Source organism: Typopeltis vanoorti, chromosome 25 (assembly GCF_054136105.1).
Source record: "Typopeltis vanoorti isolate ZY-2024b chromosome 25, IOZ_Tvanoo_1.0, whole genome shotgun sequence".
Lineage (NCBI taxonomy): Eukaryota > Metazoa > Arthropoda > Arachnida > Uropygi > Thelyphonidae > Typopeltis > Typopeltis vanoorti.
In genome coordinates this window covers 23,377,001-23,396,168 of record NC_143573.1, presented here as the reverse complement: position 1 = coordinate 23,396,168, position 19,168 = coordinate 23,377,001, and the positions used below count along the sequence as shown (strand labels likewise).

The following is a 19,168-nucleotide window of genomic DNA, read 5'->3' as shown; positions in this document are numbered from 1 at the left end:
AATTCACTTAAATCAGCAGAGCTATGAAAATCCATCATTTGCACGAGTTCATGTCACTGGACTGCCTAGACAGTAGACACTAAACAAATGTCTCATTTGACTGTCAGTTTGACAATATGGCAGGCTAACACTAAGTTGGAATTGGTTAGAGTAATATTAGATTAGAGATCTTTCAGAAGTAAAAAGTATGATTTTGGCATATTTTTTTCTAGTACATACAAAATTGTTGATAGAAATTCTGAAAGGAAAAATTTTGTACCTGCAGTTAACTAGGCATGCAGACATCTTAAAGGGAAGATTGATAACAGGCTGTTTTCATGCATTCAGCAATTCATTTATATCTTTAGATGTGGAGTGAATAAATTTGCTGTCAAATACTTTGTCTTTCTCATTGAAGAATGTAGCATTTTTAATAACAGAAAATTTATGCTAGTAATGAATATGGGACAATTAAAGAATACTTCCAAGCTTCTCAGTGATATTAATCCCATCAAGAGTTGCTGTTGTAGTTTCACTTGATGAAATCACTCAAAACAAAAAGGTTGCCATCGGTGGCAAACCCATAAAACAAGTAGCATATCACATACAATGGTTATATGCATTAATGAAATTATTTGCATATTTTTTTAAAATATTATCTAACTTTCAGATGTAACATTCATTATATATATTATTACAATACAGGCAGTCCCCAGGTTACGTTCCTGAGAACGTCTAAGTCAGATTTGTACGTAACTCTGATCCCTGATGAACAGCGCATATATGGTAACATTACCTGTGCTAGTCGCTAGCATAAAGATGCTGCGCCAACGATCTGCTTATGACATGCAGGTTATTTACATGTGCAGAAAAACTAGTTCCCAAACTATTAATTATCCTTATGGGGACCACCTGTATATGTTTATCTGCCTAGCATAAGCAACACCTTGCATAATGTATTTCTTTCAGTATGACTTGCTTTCACTCCCAGTGAAAAGTTTCTGATCAGTTTTGTGAAGCATAAAAATAATGTGGCTGATAGAGCAATTAAAATAAGTAATACAAGATTCAATGAATGGCTTGGTAAGACATACTCTGTCCCGGAGATGTCTAATAAGCTGAATTTCAAAAACGTTGCCTAAATGAATTTGATAAATCAATTCTTAAACACCTATTTACTTTTGTTTTGCTTCCAATAATATGTGGCCACTCGAAATATATATGTATACACGATATGCATGAAAAACAACTTTTTCATGTTTCAAGGTAAAATATAAAAATTATGAGAACCAGTGAGAGATGACTTAGTTTCAAGAGTATTTCAGAAACTTATTAACTACAATTGTTCAACCATTTTAGCCTCAGTTGAATTATTTCTTACATTTATCTTGTCATAACCAGTCTCCCTACTCCCAAGAAAAATAAATCAAAAATGCCAAAATATCTTACCACAGTACTATTTAATGACAACCAAATTTACAAATAACATTTATTTCTTTACACAACACTACATGTTTTGATCCCTTTGTACAATTGCACTTTGTGCAGAAAACCCCCCCACAAGCCAGCGCTGGTGGCACATGGAATGGCAGGACTGGAGGACAGTGATGAACTAGCCAATTAAAATTAAATATTTTTAAATTTTAAATCTGCTGCTGCTCTCAGAGTTCTTCATGATCATGTTTCTCTGCTCCATCCTGTAAAAGGAAATTCTTAATTTAGTGGGAATCTTTTAGCAATTTAAATATGCCTTAAAAATATTTTTAATGGAAATGTAGAAGTGGTTAAATAAATGATTTGTTATATTCAATAGTTAGTTGAACAGTTACTTTTGATCATGGCTAAGCATTTTAAAGCAGAAATACCAGTTTCACCCCCCCCCACCCACGGACAACCTCAGTCTGAAAACTGAGAAAATTCCAGAAATAAACAATTTATAATTACTTCTGCAAAGTGGATATTAGATTCACCATTATTTTGATGCCAAATGGTTGTAGAAACTATGAAATTTTTGCTAGTTGATCTGAGAGCTTACAAGTTGCCTTAGCTTGAAAGGAGCTAAGGCAACTCGAGGATTGTATTCTCGTAAGCTCTCAGACCCAACTAACAAAAATTTCATAGTTTCTACAACAATTTGGCTTTGAAATAATGTTGGATCTAATATCCACTTTGCCTCTGTAATTTTACATCACAAAATGAAGCCGTACGGTTATTTTAGAAACGGGCAATTCATAAGATTGCTCTCTGTACAAGGGTGGAGAAAAGTTCTCGGCCTCAAGTCACGAGTTTAATCATGGCCATACCAGCCTTGAAGATGATCCACGTGAAGTATGCCCAAAAAAGTACCACCAGAAATCATTTTGCAAGAATTGCAGATGAAAAAGCTTTGTACAAGATGGGTGCCATGCTTGCTCACAGCAGATCAAAACTGCACTCGCATAGAAATCTCTGAACAGTGCATTTTAACAAGAAAAAAACTGATTTTGTGCATCGATTTATTACTATGGATGAGACTTGGATTCACCATTACACACCAGAACCGAAACAGTGGACAGAAGCCAGTTGTTCAGCACCAAAGAAAACAAAGCCAGTTCCATCAACAGGAAAGGTCATGGCATTGGTGTTTTGGGATGCTAAAAGCATTTTGTTTATTAATTATCTTGAAAAGGGTAAAACAATAACTGGGAAATATTATTCCGATCTTTTAATGGGACTAGACAAAAAAATTCATGAGAAAAGACCTGGTTTGCAGAAGAGAAAAAAAATAGTCTTTCATCAGGACAATGCACCTGCCTACAAAGGTGTTTTGGCAATGGGAAAATTAAAGAGATCTGCATTATGAATTGTTGGAACATCCACCCTATTCCCCAGATTTTGGCTCCCATCTATTCCCAAAACTAAAAATCTCCCTAGCTGGTCAGCGTTTTTCTCTGAATCAAGGTGATTGCAACTGTAGAGGGATATTTTTGAGAACCTCTACAGGGACAAGATAATGGCACTGGAATAAATATATTAGTCTTAAGGGAGATTTTATGTTAAAAATGAAAATAATTTTGAAATTATAAATTTGCTTTTTCATTGTTAGGTCGAGAACTTTTCACACCACCCTCATAATATAATACCATGCTGGCTAAGACAATAGATAAATAATGTTACAAAGATTGAAAGTTCAGCATCAGAAGTGAACCACTCAAATATGCAAGCAATGAGAAAAATTGAGGTTTAAAAACCAAACCCTAACACAGTGGCAAATTACTTGGCTAGAGATTGGGAAAATGTCAAAGTAGTTGTTCAAAGTCATAGGAACTTTGGAATCTATAAGTGAAATAGCAACTGTGTTTTTGGGGCTTCCTTGGAAATAGAGAAAAGTAGCTAAATAAAAATTTAATTTGGTAACCAAGATTACCAAATTAAACATAAGAACTTTACACTGGCTGAACTATATAATTTAGATGGGCTGGCTATAAATAATTGGGATAGAAAGAGAAAATTAAGTATAAAGTACTCTAGCATACTTCAGAAGAGTCAAAGAAACTCAGGAAAAGTTGGGGCCAGGATCAGATAAAGTTGAGAAATTGAGGGAAGATGTTGTTCACGGTGATACAATTATATATAGCACAAATGGAACATTATATACTGTATTGTAAGTCAGTTATAATTGAAGGCATGCACAGATTTGATATAAAAATCTAGTATGGAAAAAGAATGCAACACTGAAAATAACCATAATTAAAAATTATGAACCTTATTACAATTATGTTAGTAAATTATTAGTTTTGGTTTCGTAATGTATAATCGCCACTTGCTATGTATCCGTTATTAATGTTAAAATGAGAAGCATTTGAATTTTATGTACTTACTAGATTATGATAGTTGAAATGGTTACATTCTTTATAGTAATTCAATATTAAGTGTAAAGATATTCGTTGTTTTGTAAAGACATTTTCTTTAGGCTAACACCGACAATATTTATACTTCATGTAAATGACAAGTGTGCATGACACTTGTCATTTACATGAAGTGTGCATGACAGCTATTGAGAGAGCGCTGAGCACTGTCCTAACGAGGAAAACAAGCAAAGAGAATGGCGACCAGAGAATTTTGTTCTTAGGAAATTTTTAAGAAAGCTTAACAGAATATTCCAAACAGGAATCTTAACACTGTGAAACTTTAAACTGGAGTTTAGTAAATGAAATAAGATATTGGAGTTAAATTCTCATTCAATGTTTGAGGAAACATTGAATAAAAAGTTGTCTTAAGGACGACATAACTACTGATTATTCTATTGGAAAACGTGACATGAGTGAAAGCTGAAACTGATTTAACATGAACCCTACTTTAGGTATGTTATTTATGAAATAGCAAAAAGAAACTCTTTCCCTTATAATTGATTTGTGCATCATTAAATTACATGAGGTGAGGATGAATGAGGAGCAGCTGTATGCTAAATGGGGAGATAAAGTTGACTTAGGCCTAATGATAAAGGCAGATCTGTTTTAAATGTTGTATATGCTTGGAACAATCATTAGAATAAAGAATTGCCATACCAAGTTATCTATCTATATATATATATAAATATATTCACATATAGTGATAACCAATAAAGAAAATTTAAAAGTTAATATAACAACAATCCCGCCCCCCTCTTCAATGAAATTTATATATGAGTATAAATATAAGGTATATAAATACCTTATATGTAACAACACATCTTAGATAGTATGTTCCATTGAATTATAATTATCGCCTTAGTATGTAACCAGATTATACAGATAATGTCATTACCTCTGATGTAGAATCTTCAGATGTATCTTTATCCTCTGCATCTTCCTCCTCCTCCTCTTCCTCATCATCATCTTTTTTTGTCTCTGCCTCTAATTTTTGCCTTTCCTCTTCATCTTGCTTCTCTTTCATCTTACGTTCTGGATCCTACAGGAAAAGTGAAAATCAGTACCATTTGCAAATTCACCTTAATGTACTTAGTAACCTGCTTAGATCATTACCTAACATCTCAACTCCCCTGTCCTCAATTCTGGAAAAATTTTAGGATGGGAATCTGATTTTAAAGAAGAACAGCAAGTCAGTGTATGAAGTATTTTCTCATTCTCCAAGAAGTGTGTCAAGGCTTACAAGGAAATAAACAGGTATAGTACACGTGCCCTTCATCAAAAAGACTAAAAATACACCAGCCCATGCAGAAAGGACATAATATTCAAAACACGTTTTTGATAAGACACATGTACACAACCACATTGAGATTTTTTATCCAAATGCTACACTATCATTATGTCAAACTAACCAAATCAGTAACATTGAAGACAAAGTTCTGTATGAAGCCTGACAGAATGAATTGTTATCTTAAACTGACCAGGGCTTCTCACCTAAATGTGCAATCCTCATCTTCCCGTGGTGCACCCTATTGGGTACCTACCTGGATACTGAACGAATGAGGATGGGCTAGCAATTTGGGATTTAGCCGACCAAATTGTATTCCTATTGGTTAAACCAAAATACAAAATGATGGTACAACATGACAAAATTTCGTGCAGGATGGGGCATTGCCCAGTTAAACAAGTGGCTTGTCTAACTGGTTTAAAGGCTTGTTTTCCTTAGCGAAAACAAGCCGTTGTTTTCGCTAGGGAAACAGGGCGAACAGCGAAAAGTCAGCTACTGGAACAAATCTGAAACACACATCCCAACTCAACATTACCAGAGTTAAAGATCGGTACTATCAACATAAGAAGCCTGAATGGCAAAGAAATGGAGCTAACTGAGGAATTAGATAAGTACCAGATCGACATAATAGGGGTGACTGAAACTAAAAAGACCAAAACTGGTGAGATCTTTCTGAGCAATAAATACAAAATGTTATATTCAGGCAATGACAATCAAGGAAAAGAAGGAGAGCCATAGTATTCAACACAAAATATGAGGCTCATCTTCTTGAATGGCAGGCAGTGTCAAGTAGAGTGATTTGGGCAAATATCAGAATGGGGAACTGATTTGTGCCTATGGTCCCACAGAAGGTTCTACTGGTAGAAGTGGAGGAATTTTTTGAGGCTCTAGAGAAAGCTACTGACACAATGAAAAAGTAAAAGTTAGTCCTTGTTGGGGATCTAAATAGCAGAGTAGGAAGTGATTGTCAGACATACAAAAATGTTTTGAGAAAATTTGAAGAAAAGAGCAAAGCTAATAATAATGGCAAATACCTGTTGGATTTCTGCTCAGGACATGGACTGGTTAACACCATGTTCCAACATAAAAATGTGCACAAATTCACATGGAGAGAAGAGGCAAGGAATAAGAAACGTCTCATTGACTGTTATTGTTGATAGTGATGTTTTCTCCCTGGTGCAGGACACCAGTGTACAGAGGATTTGAAATTGGAAGTGATCACTATTTAGTCTTGAGCAGGATAAAATTGAATTTCATATATTGAAAAGAATAACATGTAAGAAAGTTTTAAAGCGAATAAAAGTTGAGCAGCTATCAGATGTGAACTGTAGACTAAAATACACAAAGATTATTGAAGGAAAAATGAAAGAGTTTGAGAACAGGAACCAAACCTTGGAGATTCAGTGGCATGCCTTGAAGAAAACCCTGATTGATTCAGCTAGAGGCATGTGGTGAAGTGAAGTTTTCTGCAAGGATAGAAAAATCAGATCTCCATGGTTGGCACAGGAAGTTAAAGAGGCAGTGAAGGAAAAGAAGAAAGCATATCAAAAATTCCTGGAAAATAAGTCAGCTTGTGCTCTTAGAGAATACAGAGACAAATGTAAGAAAGCTAAACAAAAGTCATGGGAGGACTTGGGCAAGAATATAAATATCAAGAAGGTGGCAAAATATTCTGGAGGTTGTTGGAGCTTAAGAATAGAGGAAAGAGTGCTGTAAAAGGAATTAGAGACGATAAAGGTGACATGAAAACGGGAGAAAACGATATCCTTGAAGTATGGAGTAATTACTTTTAAATTTTGCTAAATAAAACAAGCAGTGATGACAGCACAGTGATAAAAAACACTGACCAGGCATGCAGTCAGGAATACATATCCATACTTGAAGTAGAAAAAAGCCATCAAAGGCTTGAAATGTGGAAAGGCAGCAGGAGTAGATGATATTCGACCAGAAATGCTGAAGTATGGTGGTATAAGAGTCTTACAGTGGCTGCACTGCATAGTTCAGAATGCTGGGACGAATTCCAGACGATTGGAGTAAAGCTCTCGTAGTTCCCATATATAAAAAAAGGAAATGAAACTGAATGTGAGAATACAGAGGTATATCTCTACTGAGTGTTCCTGGTAATATATATGCAAGTACACTTGAGAAACAAATGAGAAAGAAAAGCTTGGTGAAGAACAAGCTGGATTCAGGTCAAATAGGGGCTGTCAGGATCAGATCTTCACTTTACGACAAATAGTCGAGAAAGCATGGGAATAAAACAAAGATCTGTATTTAAGTTTTGTCGATTTGGAAAAGACATATGACAAGGTGCCAAGAGAGAAGCTATTCAATACGCTACAGTTATATGGTGTCAATGTGGCAGTATATCAAGCAATACTGTCTTTATTTGAGTTGTAAGTCAGCAGTTAGAATTGAAGGAAGTAGGAAGATTGTTAAATGTTATATCTGGTGAAAGACAAGGATGTATGTTATCCCCACTGTTATTCATTATCTATTTATTTAGAAGTATAACATCGTCTGCATAAAGCAAAGAGCTGACATTAACATCTCCAATTTTGATATCATGTTTAATACCACTTTCCTTCATAATGTGATCCACATTATGAAGGAAAGTGGTATTAAACATGATATCAAAATTGGAGATGTTAATGTCAGCTCTTTGCTTTATGCAGACGATGTTATACTTCTAAATAAATCCGCTACAGGATTCTTTGACTAAATTGAATAACTGTTGTAATTGATATGGTATGAAGGTCAGCAATAAAAAGACAAAGACAATGAAAATAGGCAGAATCATTGAAAATGTCAACTGTGTTGTGAATGGAGAACATGTGGAACAAGTAAAACATTTCAGCTACTTAGGCACGATTTTTACTGAAGACGGTAAATTAAATATAGAAATGGACAACAGAATCAGCAAAGCTGGTATGGTGGGAAGTCAATTGAATAAATTCATATGGAATAAGAGAGAAATTAGTCGGAACACTAAATTAGCTGTATACAAGACAGTGTTCAAACCAGCTTTAACTTATGGATTTGAGAGTTGGGTTAGAAGTAAAACACTTGACCAAAGACTAGAGACTGCAGATATGAGCCCTGAGAAAGATTAGAGGTGTGAATAGATGGCATCAATGGCAATATCATATTAAAAACGATTATATTAGGAAAGAACTCGACATTGTTAGCATCCAGGAATGTGTTATAGTAGAGCTAATCTCAGGTGGTATGGTCACTTAGCAAAACAATTGTTCTCTGCCAAGTTGGCAGGAAAACGACCCAGAGGAAGACCAAGATATAGGTGGATTGATACGGTACAAAGTGCCTTAGACGATAGAAATATAAGATCTGATAATGTTGGAGTCTTGACAAGTAATAGATTGATTTGGAGGAAAATTGTAGATAGGAAGTTAGTAATGATGTAAATTTTTCATGTGGTACTATCATATCCTACATAACCCTTGAGGGTACATGGCAGGAATTTGATGACGATGACAAAACGTCTTTCCAATCAAAAGCACAAACATCATCTTGATACTTGACTCATACTTTTTGGTCAAGGAGATCCTTTCCCCACTCACTGCGATGCAATTGAAATGTCTCACACACACACATTATTCTTCAAATTCTTTCACTGTCACTTATCCGACAAACAGTTCTTGTGCACATGCTCACTTCAGCGGTTGTAACTCAAAGACTACTACTCAATGCAGAATGGGGCAAATGGGCAGTTTGTCAAAACTGCCATTACGTACACTCAAGTAGCCACGCTATTTAAAAAGTTTGGTCTTTTTTTTGAACACACCTTGAATTATCTCAAATGCTGTTTTACACCATTTGTTTTATAGTTAATATAATACTTAAATAGATAAATATTCAAAATCTCATAAGGAGTAGATCCCGCTTATGAATGCATAAACGATCAACAAAATCATTTGTCAACTGAAGAGATCTTGTAAATTAATGACAGTTTTGAATGTTTGATGATTTTATGAAAGGTTGAATCCCAGTCATGCAACACTTAGTCTACTGTGATGATCTAGTGTTTGAATCATGTATCAAACCCTGTTCTTAGAACCAAACATTAAACTTGAAAGCAATTTCAATTCCCAATAAATCAGGATCTTACCACAATGGGTGCTGAAATTCCTCAGTTATATGAAGACATACCAAACGTTATTCCCATGATGAGTTTAAACACCCAGCAGGCTGGTTGAAAAAGCAGATATTCAGCCTCCCTGGACACTAGGCAAGTATAATTAAAGGTTTTTTTTTTGCAAATAATTTGTGAAACCAGCACATACCAAATGTAAGTTAATCAAAAAAAAAAAAAAAAAACTATGCTCTCTACTACACCAATTGATATTTTAATTGGTATAGTTGATTTGCTGTTCTTTAAGGGTCTACTGACCCTTAAAGAACAGCAAATCACAGGAATGATCACAATAATCTATTGTTTCATGTTATGCAAGAGCATGTCCAATAACTATTTTCCTTAAAACCTCCTATAGAACTTTTCATTTTTTTGATCAATTTGTATATGGAGGTTAATGTCACAATCAAATATTGCAATTGGAAATTTAAATGATGTTGCTTACCTTTGTAGCCCCCCAAGTCTCCTCTCCATATTTACGTGCATATTCTTCATCATCGGTAATTAAAACATTATCGAAAATAGTGCCAGATTTAACCTGAAATCACAAAGATGCAAGTGTAATATTAGTGATCATTAATATATATTTTGATGTATCAAGATTTTGAGTTATTCCATGTTTCTTATATCAAGCATTTAAAGGCTAGATTTATCATTCTTTGAATGCTAGAAGAAAAAACAATCCCTCAATTTATGATGTATTTCAAAATATAATAGGACAACTATCAGAAATAGTTAAAGCCAAATGAATAATCCTCAAAAATATGACAATTGTTTTAGATTGACATCTCCATTTTACACCATAAATTGTAATTGATAGAAAAATTATAGATACAGTTCACTGTTTCATCATATAAAATATTTCTTATGCCTATAGTATCACTGCAAATATTAAGGTTGCAGCTTTGAGATGAACTAATCAGTAAATCTCAGAACTTAAAACGCTGTTTAAGATGAATTCTAGAAATATGCACTAATTGCTTCTTATATCTCTATTCCAACTGTAATGGTTATTTTATAGCTAATGTTTAATTCTTTAATGTAAATCTATAATAAACTTAATAAAAATTTAAGTAGTCATGCAAAAAGTAAAATAAAGTGTATACCTGCCAAAGATCAAAGCCAATACCACATATTTCTTTGTATCTATATAAAAATGAATCCGATTCATAATCAGGATTTTCAATTTCAGGATGAATCCATGGCCCTTTATAACTAGGATTGTCTATCTGCCTTGGTTTCCATTCTCCCTTATAAGCAGGATTGTTGATCATTGGTGGTTCCCATTCTCCATCCATTTCATCATCCCAATCTTCAGGTTTAACGGCATCAGGATCAGGAATGTACTCTGGTTGATCCCACTCCTAAGAAAAAAATTTCTATTGCAATTAATTCTGAACATCAATTCCAAGATTATTCCAAAGAATCTACACCTGTTAACGATCCCCCCCACCCCTTTTTTTCAAGTCACTACATTCATTTTCAAAATATTTTAATCTAAGTGCTTTTGTAATTAAGTTAAAAGATAGATAAGTGGGTGGTTTACAACATTAAATTCTTAAACATTCCAAACACTGAAGTCCAAATAAATGTATTCTGGCACAACTCTGTACACAGTTCTAGTAAACTATAATTAGGCTCCATACAAAATCTAAAAGCACCAGGAAAGTTATTAAGAGCAGCATGAAGGATCGTCAAAACGTACAAACCATCCTATGTCGTTAGAATTAAAATACCTCTCTTTTCTTCTTTCACTATGCATTATTCCCACTTCCTATGCAGGATCCGCGTGTTACTTAGATGTGACTACTTGTTAGTACCACTCCCAACCAACCTGTTGCCTAGTCTGCTGCTAGGGGGAGGGGATATATTTTTGGCTGTATCAGTGTATGTTGACAGCTGTATACATTTTTTTTTTTATATACAAAGTGCAAATGAAGTAATTGAGTGGAACTTTCATCGCACTGCCAACAAATTATCCAATGAAATGTTCGCTTTGTTGTCTGTGTATCTGGCAGTCATAACATTATTCATGCAAGTGAGAGAATACAGCATTTGCTTGACCGTTGAAGGGATAAGCACTCCCTCAATTACGCCTCTGACACCTTAAGATAAGTTTTCAACAATGCAATTATATTACTTTACATCTGCTTTGTCATTATAATGCTGAAGTGGCTTTTTTGCCAAAACTTCCACATTCTCCCCTGAAAAATCCACGAGTTTACAAAATTTGCTGCTCTTATGACATTTTTTATGTAGGCCAGACAGGATAGTTTGAAGAAGTCTCAGAAATGCTCCATATCCCTACAAAAAAATTAAAAATCAAGGATTCATCCTGCACTAAGTTTGGTTTGCTTTCATAAAAAATCTAACATCCACAAACCTCAGCTCTGACATGCATCACACCACTTAAATTGACAGCAACTACCAGGATTGTTTCAACACATAGTAGTTAATACCACCACCCCTGGTCATTTTTTCCATTGTATTAGTTTTTGCAATTGCTATGTGTAATTTTTTTTTCTTTTAATTTGTCCTTTATAAGTTTTTATCCTGAATGATGTTCATCCCACTAAATACAAAATTTTTCAGTTACTGTTTTCTTTAAGAAATCTTATGTTTAGAAACAGGTGGTCCCAATGCCAAAAATCAAATAAAGAAAATATTGATTTATTAGTATCCTACCTAGAACTAGGATAGTTCTAGGTAGGAAGTTCAGCTATATGCTGAATCAAACAGGACACAGATTGTAACTTTAATGAAAATGATATAGCATCATGCTTAATGTCTAGGATATAAAAGGAATGTACCTGATGTCAGTATAATTTAGTTTTTTTAATCTGTGTATCCATTACAATGTACATTTTTTTAATTTTTGAGTAACCAAATATCTTTCAACATGGAGAGAAAAACTTACATCAGGTTTCTTGTCATCTGGATCATCAATTTTTGCTCTATCATCCCAATCTTCTGGTTTCTTTGCCTCTGGATCTTTGATTTTTCTGGGTGGGAGAAATTTCCAGTCCTTCTCTAACTCGCCACTCTCAACTTTCTCGTTGTCTATTTTTACCACATAAGTGTTATCTGGTTTCACTATGAGCGTATAGAGATGTGAATATACATCATCCTAAAATAAATCAAATTCTGCTTTTATATACTTTCAGGCAATGAAATATACTTTTCGCTACAAATAAACATTACGATTTAATACTACCATTGATGTTATCACAACAAATAGTCATTATAAACAATGCCACTATACCAAATCAAAATGTATACAAAGACCTTGAGATACCACACAAGATCCTGTGAAAGTACACAACGCTAACAATTTCATACCAGGCAGTGTTTCACTCTGGGTGGGAGCTCTTTACCCTATACTACGTACTAGATGCAATGTAGTCTGCAATTTTTTCAGTAGAATTATATTTGTAAAATACGTATTTGTCAATGATGTAGCAAATCATTTATCTGTAATGTTCATTCTAGTCTCCAGAAAGAAGACATAGTTCTTTTGTGATACTGCCACTCCACTAATCTGACATCCTACCATCTTTACTAATTCTGTCATCTATTTTCAAATTTAATTTGACATCTTCATTAAAAATTGTGCCTAAATAGCTGAAATGATTTATTTGTGCTATAGTTCACTGTTTGTTTCATTTAGAAATCTTGAAAAGTAATTACTTTGAACATCTAGAATATCTTCATATTCAGTTTTTGTATTGCCTTTTCACAGTACCCTCCAGAATATTTTCCCACCTTCCTGATATTTAATTTCTACGGTTTTAGCAAATCTTCTCATTACTTTTGTTTAATTAGTGTTTCACAGCTTAGCTTTCTTACATTTTTCACTGTATTCTCTAACAGCACAAACTGACATACTTGCCAGGAACTTTCCATACGCTTTCTTTTCACTGACCGCCTCCTTAAGCGTCCAACACCGAGTGATTTTTCTATCTTAACAGACACCCTCATCATATGCCTCTGGCTGAATCAATGTTTTCTTCAAGATTTGCCAGTCAAACTCCAAAATTTGATTCTTGTTTTCAAACCCCCATCCCTTTCAATGATGCTTGTATACTTCAGTACATGGTTCACCTGTGAATATAGCTCAACTTGAATTTGTTTTAAAACTTTTTTTTTTCTTTTTGACAATATGAAATTAAATTTTATCCTGCTCAAAATTAAATAGTGTCACTTATTTAAAATCCTCTGTATACTCTCATGTCCTTAACCAGTGGTAAACTGTCGCTATCAACTATAGCAGTCAACAAGACTATACTTATTTCTTGCATCTTCTCTTCACATGAATTTATGCATATTTTTATACTGGAACATGGTCTAAGTAATAACTAATCAATGTCCTTAACACAAATCCAGTAGGCATTTACCATTATTATTAGCTCTTTGCTCTTCTCCACATCACTTCCTACTCTGCTGTAAAGATCAACTTTTCCTCTTTCACTGTACCAGCTGCCTTTAGTAATGCATTAAAAAATTTAATTTTTCCCTTGGAAAAATGTGGGACTACAGCAGGCTTGAATATTGCCTGCTATTTAAGATGACTCTCATATTTAGTGTTAAATACTGGAGTGCTTAAGGGTCAAAGCTGTATAACTGAGAGGAGACCTCCACATAGCCTTTAAAGGAATGCGGAGAACCGACCAGGGCTTCTGACCTAATGTCCAATCCTCACCTTCTCGTGGTGCACCCTGTTGGGTATCTACTTGGATACTGAACGGACGAGGATGGGCTGGCAATTTGGGATTTAGCCGACCAAATTGTATTCTTATTGGTTAAACCAAAATAAAAAATGATGGTACAACATGACAAAATTTGATGCCGGCTAGGGGTTCCGCGGTTAAACAAGGCCCCCGTTGTTTTCGCCAGGGAACCAGGGCGAACAGTGAAAAGTCAGCTACTGGAACAAATCTGAAAATAAACCCCAACTCAACATCACCAGAGTTAAAGATCGGTACTATCAACGTAAGAAGCCTGAATGGCAAAGAAATGGAGCTAGCTGAGAATTAGATAAGTAACAGATCGACATAATAGTGGTGACTGAAACAAACAAAGACCAAAACTGGTGAGATCTTTCTGAGCAATAAATACAAAATGTTATATTCAAGCAATGACAATCAAGGAAAAGAAGGAGTAGCCATAGTATTCAACACAAAATACGAGGCTAATCTTCTTGAATGGCAGTCAGTCTCAAGTAGAGTAATGCGGGCAAATATGAGAATGGGAAACTGGACAATGAGACTTATTTGTGCCTATGGTCCCACAGAAGGTTCTACTAAGGTACAAGGGGAGGAATTTTTTTGAGGCTTTAGAAAAAGCAACTGACACAATGAAAAATGAAAAGTTGGTCCTTGTTGGGGATCTAAATAGCAGAGTAGGAAATGGATGTGAGATATACAAAAATATTTTGGGAAAATTTGGAGAAAAGAGCAAAGCTAATAATAATGGCAAATATCTGATGGATTTCTGCTCAGGACATGGACTGGTTATTACTAACACCATGTTCCAACATAAAAATGTACACAAATTCACATGGAGAGAAGAGGCTAGGAATAAGAAAAGTCTCATTGACTATGTTATTGTTGATAGTGATGTTTTCTCCCTGGTGTAGGACACCAGAGTGTACAGAGGATTTGAAATTGGAAGTGATCACTATTTAGTCTTGAGCAAGATAAAATTGAATTTCATATTGAAAAGAATAACATGTAAGAAAGTTTTAAAGCGAATAAAAGTTGAGCAGCTCTCAGATGTGAACTGTAGACTAAAATACACAAAGATTATTGAAGAAAAAATGAAAGAGTTTGAGAACAGGAATAACACCTTGGAGATTCAGTGGCAAACTCTGAAGAAAACATTGATTTTGCCAGAGAGGCATGTGGTGAGGTTGTCTGTAAGGATAAAAAAATCAGAACTCCCTGGCAGACCCAGGAAGTTAAAGAGGCAGGGAAGGAAAAGAAGAAAGCATATCAAAAGTTCCTGACAAATAAGTCAGATTGTGCTCTTTGAGAATATAGAGACAAATGCAAGAATGCTAAACACTGTGTAAAACTAGCTAAACAAGTCATGGGAGGACTACGGCAAGAATATAGAAAATAAATATCAAGAAGGTGGCAAAATATTCTGGAGGTTGTTGAAGAAGCTTAAGAATGGAGGAAAGAGTGCTGTAAAAGGAATTAGAGATGATAAAGGCGACATGAAAATGAGAGAAAAAGATATTCTTGAAGTAGGGAGTAATTACTTTGAAAAACTGCTAAATGACACAAGCAGTCAGGAATACATATCCATACTTGAAGTAGAAAAAGCCATCAAAGGCTTGAAATATGGAAAGGCAGCAGGAGTAAATGATATTAGACAAGAAATGCTGGAGTATGGTGGTATAAAAGTTTTACAGTGGCTGCACTGCATAGTTCAAAAAGCCTGAACAGAGGGACGAATTCCTGATGATTGGAGTAGAGCTCTCATAGTACCCATATATAAAAAGGGAAATAAAACTGCATGTGAGAATTACAGAGGTATTTCCCTACTGAGTGTTCCTGGCAAGATCTATGCAAGTATGGTTGAGAAGAATTGTGGAAGAAAAGCTTGGTGAAGAACAAGCTGGATTCAGGCCAAATAGAGGCTGTCACGATCAGATCTTCACTTTACGACAAATAGTCGAAAAAGCATGGGAATATAACAAAGATCTGTATTTAAGTTTTGTCAATCTGGAAAAAGGCATATGACAAGGTACCAAGAGAGAAGCTATTCAATATGCTGCAGTTATATGGTGTCAATGGGGCATTATATCAAGCAATACTTAGTCTTTATTTGAGTTGTAAGTCAGCAGTTAGAATTGAAGAATTACAGGAAGATGGTTTAATGTTAAATCTGGTGTGAGACAAGGATGCACATTATCCCCTCTGTTATTCATTATCTATATGGATTACATTATGAAGGAAAGTGGTATTAAACATGATATCAAAATTGGAGATGTTAATGTCAGCTCTTTGCTTTATGCGGATGATGTTATACTTCTAAATAAATCCGCTACAAGTCTGTAAGATTCTCTGACTAAATTGAATAGCTGTTGTAATAGATATGGTATGAAGGTCAGCAATAAAAAGACAAAGACAATGAAAATAGGCAGAATCATTGAAAATGTCAACTGTGTTGTGAATAGAGAACCTGTGGAACAAGTAAAACATTTCAGCTATTTAGGCACGATTTTTACTGAAGACGATAAATTAAATATAGAAATGGACAACAGAATCAGCAAAGCTGGTATGGTGAGAAGTCAATTGAATAAATTCATATGGAATAAGAGAGAAATTAGTCGGAACACTAAATTAGCTGTATACTAGAAGTTTATACTTCTAGTATAGAATTCAAACCAGTTTTAACTTATGGATCTTAGAGCTGGGTTAGAAGTAAAACACTTGACCAAAGACTAGAGACCACAGATATGAGAGTCCTGAGAAAGATTATAGGCATGAACAGATGGCATCAATGGCAGTATCATATTAAAAACGAGGATATTAGGAAAGAAATTGACATAGCATCCAGGAATGCGTTAGCAGAGCTAATCTCAGGTGGTATGGTCACTTAAACAGAATGGGCGAGGAAAGATTAGCAAAACAAGTGTTCTCTGCCAGGTTGATAGCAAAACGACCCAGAGAAGACCAAGATATAGGTGGATTGATACGGTACAAAGTGCTTTAGATGATAGAAATATAAGCTCTGATAATGTTGGAGTCTTGACAAGTAACAGACTGATTTGGAGGAAAATTGTAGATAGGAAATTAATAATGATGTAATTTTTTTCATGTAGTACTATTATATATCCTGTACACCCCATGAGGGTACATGGCAGGAATTTGAAGATGATGATACTATAACTATAAACATTCTATTTGGTGCTTAGAAAGATCTTGCATGTTTTTTTTTTCTTTGTTTCAGTCACACCTATTATGTCGATTTGGTACTTATCCAATTCTTGTTCATCCACAAGGGGTGTACAGGATATGATAGTACTACATGAAAAATTTACATCATTACTAACTTCCTCCAAATCAGTCTGTTACTTGTCAAGACTCCTACACTATCAGATCTTACATTTCTATTGCCTAAGGCACTTTTTAATGTAACAATCCACCTATATCTTGGTCTTCCTCTGGGTCGTTTTCCTGCCAAACTAGCAGAGAACACTTGTTTTGCTAATCTTTCCTCGCCCATTCTGTTTACGTGACCATACCACCTGAGATTAGCTGTGCTAACGCATTCCTGAATCTGACAATATCAAGTTCTTTTCTAATATGATATTGCCATTGATGCCATCTGTTCACGCATCTCTGCAGTCTCTAGTCTTTGGTCAAGTGTTTTACTTCTGATCCAGCTCTCAGATCCATAAGTTAAAACTGGTTTGAACACTGTCTTGTATACAGCTAATTTAGTGTTCCGACTAATTTCTCTCTTATTCCATAGGAATTTATTCATTTGACTTCCTACCATACTAGCCTTGTTTATTCTGTTGTCTATTTCCATATTTAATTTACCATCTTCACTAAAAATCATGCTTAAGTAGCTGAAATGTTTTACTTGTTCCACAGGTTCTCCATTCAAAACACAGTTGACATTATCAATGATTCTGACTATTTTCATTGTGTATGTCTTTTATTGCTGACCTTCATACCATATCTATTACAACAGCTATTCAATTTAGTCAGAGAATCTTGCAGACTTTTAGCGGATTTATTTAGAAGTATAACATCATCTGCATAAAGCAAAGAGCTGACATTAACATCTCCAATTTTGATATCATGTTTAATACCACTTTCCTTCATAATGTGATCAATATAGATAAGGAATAACAAAGGGGATAATGTACATCCCTGTCTGACACCAGATTTAACATTAAACCATCTTCCTGTACTTCCTTCAATTCTAACTGCTGACTTACAACTCAAATAAAGACTAAATATTGCTTGATATAATGCCCCATTGACACCATATAACTGCAGCGTATTGAATAGCTTCTCTCTTGGCACTTTGTCATATGCCTTTTTCCAGATTGACAAAACTTAAATACAGATCTTTGTTATATTCCCATGCTTTCTCAACTATTTGTCGTTAAGTGAAGATCTGATCCTGACAGTCTATTTAACTAATTCTCATTCAGTTTTATTTCCCTTTTTATATATGGGTACTATGAGAGCTCTACTCCACTCATCGGGAATTCGTCCCTTTGTCCAGGCATTCTGAACTATGCAGTGCAACCTCAAAGACTTTTATACCACCATACTTCAGCATTTCTGGTCGAATATTATCTACTCCTGCTGCCTTTCCACGTTTCAAGCCTTTGATGGCTTTTTATACTTCTAGTATTTTTTTATTTCTACTTTCTTTTTTTTGTCACTGTGCTATCACTGCTTGTTTAATTTAGCAGTTTTTCAAAGTAATTACACCATACTTCAAGGATATCTTTTTCTCCCGTTTTCATGTCACCTTTATCATCTCTAACACATTTTACAGCACTCTTTCCTCCATTCCTAAGCTTCTTCAACAACCTCCAGAATATTTTGCCACCTTCTTGATATTTATTTTCTATATTCTTGCCAAAGTCCTCCCATGCTAGTTTTACAGAGTGCTTAGCTTTCTTACATTTGTCTCTGTATTCTCTAAGAGCACAAGCTGACTTACTTGCCAGGAACTTTTGATATGCTTTCTTCTTTTCCTTCCCTGCCTCTTTAACTTCCAGTGTCTACCATGGAGTTCTAATTTTTTTATCCTTGCAGACAAATTCACCACATGCTTCTCTAGCTGAATCAATCAGGGTTTTCTTCAAGGCTTGCCACTGAATCT

The 19,168-nt window shown here is 34.8% G+C and overlaps 1 protein-coding gene across 2 annotated transcripts in view; it reads right to left on the bottom strand.

Annotated features, from left to right (window-relative positions):
- Positions 1-1,420: 1,420 nt before the first annotated feature.
- The window catches only part of Calr (calreticulin), a 49,419-nt gene continuing 31,671 nt past the window's right edge, over positions 1,421-19,168 (bottom strand). For both annotated transcript variants that reach the window (XM_090414504.1, XM_090414505.1), the window contains exons 5-9: positions 12,225-12,434; positions 10,414-10,671; positions 9,753-9,845; positions 4,765-4,908; positions 1,421-1,676 (exon numbers count right to left, since the gene is read on the bottom strand). In XM_090414504.1, coding sequence (XP_090270630.1) covers positions 1,641-1,676; positions 4,765-4,908; positions 9,753-9,845; positions 10,414-10,671; positions 12,225-12,434 — 741 coding nt within the window. In that variant the 3' untranslated portion in view covers positions 1,421-1,640. The remainder of the gene's footprint in view (positions 1,677-4,764; positions 4,909-9,752; positions 9,846-10,413; positions 10,672-12,224; positions 12,435-19,168) is intronic.